This window comes from Rhododendron vialii, chromosome 7a (genome assembly GCF_030253575.1).
Source record: "Rhododendron vialii isolate Sample 1 chromosome 7a, ASM3025357v1".
Taxonomy (NCBI): domain Eukaryota; kingdom Viridiplantae; phylum Streptophyta; class Magnoliopsida; order Ericales; family Ericaceae; genus Rhododendron; species Rhododendron vialii.
In genome coordinates, this window is record NC_080563.1 from 6,897,156 (window position 1) to 6,907,686 (window position 10,531).

Sequence of the window (10,531 nt, forward strand, 5' to 3'; positions counted from 1 at the left end):
TATTCGTTTAAAAATGTTTATGTCGAAGCACGATGTCTCGTATCGCAGTCGATGTGATGCAGCCGGTCCCAAATATGTTTTTTTTTTCTTCTCTTTCTTAAGTTTACTAGTACTTGGATGAAGAGTTGATTGGATTTACTACTGGCACATCATGGAGACTATACATGTGTATTGGATTTGGCCTTCAGGTGAAAAAATACTATGACCTTGTTACTAGCTTCTATGAATATGGATGGGGCGAGTCATTCCATTTTGCACACAGGTTACTATTTGTCCCCTTTGTTTTTGTTTTTAAGGCGATGTTCAGTTGCACGTACGGGAAGGATAAGATCGAAAATTATTTTTTCAGTAGCTTTTTGTATGTTTAGTTACATAAAAAGTTGTGGGACCCATAATTTCAACTTTTTCATTGAAAAATATTTCCCTGCAAAATAGATTCTGCAAAAAGAAAGGAATTTTAATTTTCCTGCAAGATTTTTTTTGTTAAGAGAACATATACATAAGGAAAATGAATTTCGTTTAACTTTACTTTACGTCTCTTCATTTTTTCTGCAAGTATATTTTCCCCGTAACATTTCCTAACAACTGAACGGAGTGTAATATCTCTAGTCTTGCATTACAGAAAAGCCTTTGTTTCCTGTTCCGCTAAGGTTATTATTTTTCAAGTATTTATTTTTCTCTTCACTCTCTCACAATTTATCACTTTTAATTTAAAAAATAAATACTTATTTTCCTTAACGGAACGGGACATTCTCATGGTCCTGAATGTATCGGTGCATGCAGATTGAAAGGGGAGTCTTTTCAAGGGAGCATTAAACGACATGAGCACTTCCTTGCATTACAGCTAGGACTAAAACCAGGGCAAAAGGTCTTAATTTCTTGCTGAATTAATCCAAGAAGATACACTTATTTATGGAGCCGTGGTAAACAGATGGTTCACGGAGCCGCACAATCTCGATCGTTTATTTCAGCTTTGGACGGTCTGGAAAAATTTCATTAACATTTGGACCATTCAAAATACTCTTGAACGGTCATGATTCACCTCTATAAACAACTGTTTACAGAATCCTCCATTAAAAAGATTTTCTCTAATTGAAGAGTACGAATTTTAGACTCAAATATTAAATTGAGATTCTAGCTTTTTGTTGACGCTGGCTGTTGTAGGTACTGGATGTTGGGTGTGGAATTGGTGGACCCTTAAGGGAAAGTTCAGGTATTGAAAATTGACGAGTAAACCTAATTTGTGCTGAATATTGCTAGTATATTTATTGATGTTGATTTTATAACTGTTTCCGTCATTTCACTGTCTGTTTAGATCCATTTGTAATAACAAATCGTGCCGTTAAGCTATTTTTTTAAATATTTTTTTTTCAAAAAAAAGTAATTTCAAGCTTAAATATAATGAAAATAAAAAATAAATTTTTAATTTTTTTTTGCACCGTTTAAAAGATCTCAATTACATCTATCAAACAAGATTCATATTAGAAAAATTATTTGCGTAAACACATAATTTTTGAACTTAAAATTACCTTTCTTTTTTAAAAGTTCCTTTTTATAGAAACCGGAACGGAGCCAAAGAGTTCGGAGAAATTTAAGGAAGAAACCAAAATGGCAAACAAAAATGAATAACAAAAAATGTAAACCTACTGCACGAGCAAACAAACAAGAGTCGATTCTACTATGCGAGGAGAACAATGTTCGGAAGAGCTATAACGGTAACAACAACAAACTCCCACAGAGATACGAACTCACCCACCCCAAAATGCAAGTTCTCTTACAAAAACCCAATCGAAATCTCTCACCGAAATTCTCTCTCGTCAAGTCTCACGAAATTGATGCAAATCGGAATGCAGTTCCACCAAGTGACCGGATGTCAAGCAAAAACAGATGTTCTCATGAAACTCTACGATTTCAACCAACCAGGAGAAATTGCCGAAACAGATGATCTTTCAAATGGCCAAAGGCCTGCTGAATCCACCGTAAAAGGGGCAACCAAATAACTAAGGAAGACCGAACAAATACTAATCATTTAGGTTCTACAGATGAGACTCTTGGGGGACCTCTCAGAGGAACTATGGTCTTCTATGCATAAATGTTGTTCAAAAAACCAGTGCAAAAATGTTGGTTGGGGATCCTGCAGCTGATCCCCCTGTTGAAAGCCTATGTTACTAACTATTTTTTCTTTTTACAAGAGTTTGTACTGAGAATCTGTTTGTTGGCTGATTTCTGGCAGCATGACCACCGTTACGGGATTGAACATCAGTGAATACCAAATAAGAAGAGCAAAGGTACATGTTGCGCTTCACAATTCGTCGTTTGATGATGATTATAGTCACTTGTTATTCTGTACAAACAGAAAATCAAGAAAAAAAATTCTGAATTGATATGCTCCAATGCAGATAGTTGATTGTTGTCCACCGGGTATTGAATTTTCTGTTCTATTTTTTGACTTGGGATTAGTAAACCAAGAAAACTTATAGAATTCATGTAGTTGTTTACTTGAAAATTTAGTTACTGGGGTTGTCTGCCATTCGTGCGAGACAAAGCTTAGGTGCTTCGGTTTTTCTACAGGCACTGAACCGCAAGGTTGGATTGGACAAGGCTTGCGACTTTGTCAAGGTCGGTAGTTTTACAGATAATTCTCATGGTTTTGTCACGAGATTCCTATATCGAGCCTTTGATTTTTTTTCCCCTCAAACAATTGCAGGCGGATTTCATGGAAATGCCATTTCCTGACAATAGTTTTGATGCCGTATATGCAATTGAGGCTACTTGCCATGCTGCGGATGTGGTATGTGCATCTTAAACCCTTACTATGCTATTAAAAGTTTCAGAAGCATTCTCTGGTCAGGATCAAAATGTTAGCTTTCAATGAATAAAGGTTTTTTTTCCTTGTTTTCCTATTGCCGATTGGTCCAACCCTTGTTACCATCCGAAAGTCCCTTCATTTTATTTACATGTGTTTTTTCGGTCATCATCTTCTTGTCTAAAGGTTGGGAGCTACAAAGAGATTTATAGAGTACTGAAGCCTGGCCAGTGTTTTGCTGCGTACGAGTGGTGCATGACTAATTCCTTTGATCTCCACAATCAAGAACACCAAAAAATCAAGGTTTTCTGCAAACACAACCAAACATGCTACTATTATAGTAGACAGTATCTTTGACAATGAGTTGACATAGATGCTTGTACGTATGGTTGACACAGGCAGAAATCGAGCTTGGTAATAGCCTCCCTGATATCAGGGGTACAGGACAATGCCTTGAGGCTTTGAAGCAAGCAGGATTTGAAGTGAGTAGCAAATTGCTGGTCTACTGAAATCTCTCTCATGTTATAGTAAACAAATTAACCGGAGAAAATGACCAGAATAACGAGCTCTCTTTTTTCTTTTCCGGTGTATGAAGGTAATATGGGATATAGATCTTGCAGCAGATTCACCCGTCCCTTGGTACTTGCCTTTGGAGCAAAATCAATTCTCACTGACTGGCTTCCGTCTTACAGCGGTTGGACGTTTTTTTACAAGAAACATGGTACGAGCCATGCACATGCTTCCGTGTAGATTGTTTTTGTTGTATACGGTCATATGTTTTCCATTCCGAGATGTTGGCATAGTTAATCAAAGCTAGTTTTAATTCTGTCTTTGTAGCTCAAGGGACTGGAATATATTGGACTTGCCCCAAAGGGAAGTCGAAGGGTTCATGATTTATTGGAGAAAGCTGCAGATGGGCTAGTTAACGGTGGAAGGTGAGAATTGATTTGACTCGTATTTATTCTCAGCTCCCTTGGAATTATCTTGGCAAAGAACTTTGATTAAGACAATCATAGTTTCCTTCTCTGTGTGATTCAACCTTGTTTTTCGATCGTGCATGGATAACTCTATAATTGTTTGACTCGTGATCATATAATTCTGTGTTTCAGGAAGGAAATCTTCACGCCAATGTATTTCTTCCTGGCTAGGAAGCCTCATTTGGATGGCTAGTAATGCCCAACTACGAACTAACAAGTTGTTGCTGGGGCCGAGCCAAAAAGAAGAGTTGCTGGGAATTCTGACTACCAGATTTCCGTTTCCATTTATTTTTCTGTAATTGCGTGTCCGGATTTAGGTTTCTGAGTTGCTTGTGCGTTACGGTATCCTGTTGTGACTTGTGTGTTTTCAAACTTGCAGTTTAATTGATTGTAAACTTCTTTGTTTCGCTCTTTCACGGTTATGAGCGTATGTTACGTGCGAAATTTTTCTCACCTTAGAAGGGAAATTCTCAATGTTAGGCTTTTGAAGACCCAACCTTTGCTTTTCCATTTTTGTAAAGAAAAGTGGGTGATGCGCGTTAAACTACAGTTCCCCTGTTTGTTTGTTTTTTCAGGGTTGTGAAAAAAAAATCACTTTTTGAGTGTTTGAAGCATCAACTCTGTAGGGCATAACTTACGTCGGTAATTTCTTATAAATTGTTGGCAACAAAGCAGAATGGTTATCCCATGAACATGAGGGTGTACGTACATGATCAATGGATTTCCAAAACATAAACTGGAAAAAGCCCAAAATAGGCTGCAACCACTGAGGCAGGGGAACACGAACTTCAGGGTCGGCATGCAAGCCAGGAAGGGGGAAGATTTCCTACACGAAATAGCTATCGCTAAACAGTTTGCCGGTTTATCACTAGGCTTACTGCACCGGGAAAAGAGAAAGCTCCGACTTCATAGCCCGAACATCAGAGAAGATTAGGCTGCACTCCCATGGGAGATCAGTCTCCGCGACACAGGGTAATAGCATGTTTGTTATCTCCCATGGGGGATCAGTTTCCGGCATGCTTGATAAGTTTTCTGGCCTAAGAGAACACAAGCATGCCGAATAGCCAAAGCCTCAGCTTGGAAAGCTGAGGCGGCATAGCAAAAATTGGCGGAACCATCAATCGAAGATCCCTTCGAATCGTGCAGCAGAACCGGTATTGCAGCCTTAGGATTACCCTTCACCATGGAGGCATCACAATTCACTTTCAAACAGCGCCTGAGATAAAATTGACAGGAATGTCTTTGAAGATCAAAATTGTTCCTTTCCTTGGCAGTGCATTTCCGTTGTGGTTTTTTGTTTTTTGTTTTTTGTTTTGTTTTGTTTTTTTTTTTTCTTTTCTGGAGTGTGCAGGAATAGGGGATCCAAAACAAGAGCTACATGTAAAAACCCCCAAAGGCCGAAACGCAACTCGGCCAAGGAGATCCAACTTCTCTTTTTCACTTTCAGTGAAAGACTACTTTGGATTTAGCACAGATATGGAATTCTCCTTGTATCGAGAACGATGGATTTGTAATGAGGTCCTTTTTTTGTCCACTGTAGAATTATGAAAAATAGCAAAACAACCTTTTCCATAATCTCTCACCCATTCATATTTGTATGATTTTGAAACGGATTACTTCAGAAAAAATATCTCAAAATTAGACTGGTAAATGTCTATGCCGAAGTTAATGTGAAGAACAAAAAAAAAAAAAAAAAAGAGACGCAAAAACAGCGAATTTAACTTTTCTTTTCTTATTTTTAATTTGGAAAGTAGAAGAAAATGGTTAACAGTTTCAAACGTGAGAGCGAAACATTCATAAGGATGCATGTAGCTTGCCCAAATCGCCGGGCATGAGCAAACGAGATTCCCATATTCACTATAAATGTTCTGATGCAGTTATCTGACGTTCTTGCGAGTTAACGAATGTTCAAGAAAAGACAGCTCACTGCCATAGCCTTACGAATGTTCATGAAAAGACAGCCCTCTACCATAGCCCCACTCCGCAACTGGTTCTTCAACCTGCAAACAAATTCGAACAATTGGGACACTTGGCTCAATAATCGTGTAACTGCACTCAGGCGTAGTGAGGTTTTGGGTTCAATTTGTATGACAAAAAGATAAAAATGAATCTAAAACTCATGAGAGGGAGGAAATTTCACCCGAGCACCTTGTTCTCTGCTACCACCTCGGTGGTTATAAGGATTTTGTATTCTCTACTGCTACGGTACGTATCAGTTCTGGTGAGATACCAAGTACCGTTTCAGATTTATCACTATTTGTATAAATTACCTGCATGTATAATATATTCATTTATTAAAGAGAAAAAAAAATTCAAAATAATTCATCCAGTATTTGACCGGTATTAGAAGAAAAAAATAAATTTATGCGTAGTCTGGTATTGTCCATAGCCAATGGACCAAATCCTCTACCCACATTTCTCTCCACACATCTTCCGCACCTTTTGACTAGATGTTGACAACGCATTAATGAGCCCATCTGACGGCTCAGGTGAAGCCAGTTCTGCTACTCCCAAATTCTTTAGAGACACGACAACGTTTTGTTCCTGCTGCAAACGGCAGCTTAACCCCTGCCCTCTTTTCCGTTTCCAGCTCCACCGTTTTCTGATCTTAATCCCAAGTTCCCAACCTTTTTTTTGGTTACAGTTCCCAACTCCTCCCCCTTCTCTCTCTCTCTCTCTCTCTCTCTCTCTCTCTCTCTCAATTCCAACTCCTCCCTCCCTTGCCAAATTTTCGCTGTACTGTTTCAGTGTAGAGAGAGAGAGAGAGAATCAGCAATGGGCCACAAAGAAGAAGAACCAGTTCCGCCGTTTGCCAGATGACGTTCGTTCCCTTCCCTTTTTCGTGACTGAATCCTCCACTCGATCAGTCCGCCAATTTTGACTCCGATGATTCATCTCCCATCCTTATCTCCATGTGGAAAGCTACTCATCTCCCCAAATCTCTACTTGATTTAGGTTTTCTTTTTCGCTCAAGGAAAAAAGGACAGGGTTTTACTTATTGCGTAAGCAAATTGATTTGCTTTTCTTTTCTTTTTGTGTTTTTGTAAATTGATTCAAGGATTTTGTTTTTATTTTTCCGTTGACAAAAAGTGCTGGATTTGTTTTAGGAAAGGAGAAAGTCAGAGCTTGAATTTGTTGGGGAATGGGAATCAGAGGTTGATCAATTTGCTGGGGATTTGAATCCATCAAGGTTGATTATTTAGGAAAAGAGAAATTCAGAGCTATGAAGAGAAGATTTGGCAAGGAAGGGAGGAGTTGGGAGGGGGTGGTGGTGGTGGTCAGGAGTTGGGAACTTAAAAAAATGGTGGAGCTGGAAACGGAAAAGAGGGCAGGGGTTAAGCTGCCGTTTGCAGCAAGAACAAAACGTCGTCGTGTCTCTAAAGAATTTGGGAGTAGCAGAACTGGGCTTCACCTGAGCCGTCAGATGGGCTCATTAATGCGTTGTCAACATCTAGTCAAAAGGTGCGGAAGATGTGTGGAGAGAAACGTGGGGAGAGGATCCGGATCCATAGCCAATACGGTTCAGTATAGATCGGTAGGATACTGGAACGAAATTAGAGGTATAGGGTACCGAAAATGGCCAATATCATAACGGGATTGAGAACCTTGATTAAAATTTAAAACCTAGAAACGCTAGGGGATTATGCAAAACCAAAACAGCAAAGGAAAAGAAACCCAAGATTAATTTCTAGATCTACGGGAGAGAAAAAAAAAATCACGAATAAACCCCTGAATTCATTCATTGAAAGAACACGTGAACACATTCGAAATCCACAAACACATTCTTGTTTGTTTCACAGCAAGATCAAATCATATACTCCCATATATCATCAGACAATAGAATAAAGAATGAACTCGGTGGTGTCGACGCCGCCCCCAACAACGACGGCCTTGGATGCGCAGTTTCCCATCTGGGTGGTTGACACGTTGCCGCCGGCTTTGCTTCCTCCTCCGCCGCCGCCGTGGCGGCCGTCGGGTTGGTGGTGGTTGTCGGCGGCGTTGGCCGGAGGGTGGTAGTACATCCGGGCCGTATGGGGGCAGTGGGAATGAAATCTTGCCGCTATCCTCACCCCTGCGTCTAACAACTCTGCGTATTTCGACATCCCTGCTTTTTATTTCTCTTTCTATACGTATCTGGGTGTTTGTATGGATTTGGGTTTGCGTGTGATCTTTCTCTCTCTCTGTGAGATTTTAGAGAGAGAGAGAGAGAGAGAACGGAGAGAAAATTATCAGAAGACGGCCCAGGGGTCAGAGCCCATGAAACGGAAGAGACAAAGAGGGGTTTGCGGTGGAAAGAGAGGGGAGGAGCCAATGTTTGCAATTTATAGCTGACCTTTCTCCTCTCGTCTCTCTCTCTCTCCTTTCCCTTTCACATTTGTTTATATTTAGGGCAAATTTCATCTACACCCTTGAGATTTTTCTTAATGACGAATACTCTCTTCACATATGAAAAATGACAATGAATCTCTTGTAGTTTCTATGTTTGTTTCACATATATCCTAAAGCAACAATTGTCCATCCAAACACATGATGAAATAAGCCACGAGTTACTTGTTTTCAACAATTTACCATTTCTAATACTAAAAATAATGACAAACTATCAAGACTATCACTATGGTCTATCCAACACATTTGTTTATTTTAACTTTTTTTTAAACAAAATAACTTTTTTTACCTATTGAAAAAGTTGTTTTGATAAAAGAGTAAAATTTATCATTAGACCTTTATTTTTACCCATCAAAAGAACCATTTTGGTTAAGAAAAGACAAATTATTACTTTTGAATTCAAAAAATTGAGAATTGAGAATAATAATTATTTATTTTATTATAGAAGTGTGTTTTGTCGATATAAGCCACTTTGGTTAATTCCATCACTTGTTTACTCGAACAATTGTTGGTTAGGCGTTGGTCAAATGAACAATGAAACATGGACTTTATAGTCACTTCTCATACGTGAACAAGGTTGTCATTAAGAAAAACTTCAAAAGTGTTAGTGAAATTTTAACCTTAAATCCTAGTTCCCAAAAAATTATTCAGAGCCTTGAGCCCTCAATTATCACATATTATTGTGGGCCCATGACTAAGTAAATGTGTCTCATAATAATATGTGAAGAAGATACATTGTGAATATGACTCATAATGTACCAAGGTTGAAACTACACTTTACCTTTGGCTTTTGAATAATTTCATGTGATTTAAGAACTAATAAGTTAAGATTATGCAGATCTTGAAGCAGACATACAAGTTTTCACTTTTTTGAAATTTTTGTACTTAATTTGACAATCTGAACTGGTTGGGATTAGCAAGATTTACAACCTTGATGTTTTCGCGCCTTAACAAATGAAAAAAGGCATACTTATTTCATGATTTTGTTAAATTGGAAAATAATGTGATGTTTCTTAAATTTGATGGATTTCGTTACTTAATTACACAACGTGCTGTTTAAGCCACTGACTTTGATAAAAAAAAAAAAACATTCTTCACTATTCTTTCTAGCTTATTTTTTTTCACGAAACATAGTTTGTACTCAAATAAAATTAACAAATACTAAAGATGTACCAGTGAGATGGAATTGATTCAATTAATAGAATATTTTCTCAACGACTTACGATGAAAGGAACATTATACCTTGCTTCAAGTTGCATCAATAGATTTTTCTTTTCCGTTTTATATACAGAAAAAGTGACTCCACACACAACTATAAAACTTTTGGGGGCAAAACCATAATAAACCATAACCAATGTCAGGGGATCTTTGTAAATGCGCCATAATATAAGGGCGTCTCTGAAAGCAAAACTTTACCTACTTCGTACCAAACGAAAAACGCGTCTTCCTTGAAGCATGGACGACTTGCGTTTAATATTCGCCGCACGTTGGTGACAGCTTGCGCCGGTCATTTTTGGACACTTGGATTCTTTCGCACTTCCATTTGCCCTGGCACATTGCATATACCCATTATGCCCCCAAGGTCCCCACAAAATATCACTGTTACCCTTGACCTTCTCCAAATTCCAACCTTCTCTTTTTTCTCCCCTTTCTCATTGCTTTCTTGTGCTTCCAGAATGCTCGTTGACAATTTTATAAATATGAAAAACGATTTTCGCACCCCATTATTTTTTATGAATGTACTTCAAAATTTATCTACATAAAATCAAAAATTACAAATCAATCATTTCATTATTTTTTTAATAACTCGCGTTCGGATTAATTTACACACTTCAATGAATTCTGGAATTCCAATCCCACTGCCTACTTGCAGTGAGCCCATTTAAAGCTCGATTTCCACATGGTTGAGCCCCATAGGAGTTGGTAGCAACTGGGATATTTCGAATCTACTAAGAATGAGCAAACATCTAAGTCTCAGACCTTGACTACTAGGTTAATCCCTTAGAGTTTGATTATTTTATTCTTCATAGGCTGACGGAATAATTATCGTGATGATTCTAATTATATTAATATCTTAAATATTCCTCTTTTTTCCGTTCACATAAAAAGATAAAAAATTACGTATTTTTATATACTTTTTATATATTTTAATATATAATAACATGTTTGTTATAGAGCTGATTTTAGAATTTTCTTTTTGAAAAATAGTAAAATACTCCATCGGAAACAAGGCTTCAGTTTTAGGTTTCAGTAGCTTCTCAGAATATTGTGGTCCCCTTTAGCCGACCACATACCGAAAGCACTACCTCCGCCAGTTGATCCTCGCGATAAACATAAATTAAGGAAAAAATAATCGTCCAAT

The 10,531-nt window shown here is 38.0% G+C and overlaps 1 protein-coding gene and 1 long non-coding RNA gene across 2 annotated transcripts; both read left to right on the forward strand.

Moving 5' to 3' along the window:
* Positions 1–2,176: 2,176 nt before the first annotated feature.
* On the forward strand, positions 2,177–4,291 carry LOC131334353 (cycloartenol-C-24-methyltransferase-like). Its single transcript, XM_058369319.1, has 8 exons — positions 2,177–2,288; positions 2,572–2,619; positions 2,708–2,791; positions 2,993–3,109; positions 3,205–3,288; positions 3,402–3,527; positions 3,644–3,741; positions 3,916–4,291. Exons 1-8 carry the CDS (start codon positions 2,235–2,237, stop codon positions 3,974–3,976), a joined length of 672 nt encoding a protein of 223 aa, XP_058225302.1. The 5' UTR covers positions 2,177–2,234; the 3' UTR covers positions 3,977–4,291.
* Positions 4,292–6,612: 2,321 nt separating this feature from the next.
* On the forward strand, positions 6,613–8,139 carry LOC131334354 (uncharacterized). Its single transcript, XR_009202135.1, has 2 exons — positions 6,613–6,785; positions 6,891–8,139. It is a non-coding gene; the product is annotated as an uncharacterized LOC131334354 (long non-coding RNA).
* Positions 8,140–10,531: the final 2,392 nt, after the last annotated feature.

Excerpts from the sequence above, each read along its gene's own strand:
- LOC131334353 (XM_058369319.1), top strand. The coding sequence starts at position 2,235 with ATGACCACCGTTACGGGATTGAACATCAGTGAATACCAAATAAGAAGA. Across the intron at positions 2,792-2,992 it reads CTTGCCATGCTGCGGATGTG|GTTGGGAGCTACAAAGAGAT; the intron begins GTATGTGCATCT and ends TCTTGTCTAAAG. Across the intron at positions 3,742-3,915 it reads GGGCTAGTTAACGGTGGAAG|GAAGGAAATCTTCACGCCAA; the intron begins GTGAGAATTGAT and ends TCTGTGTTTCAG.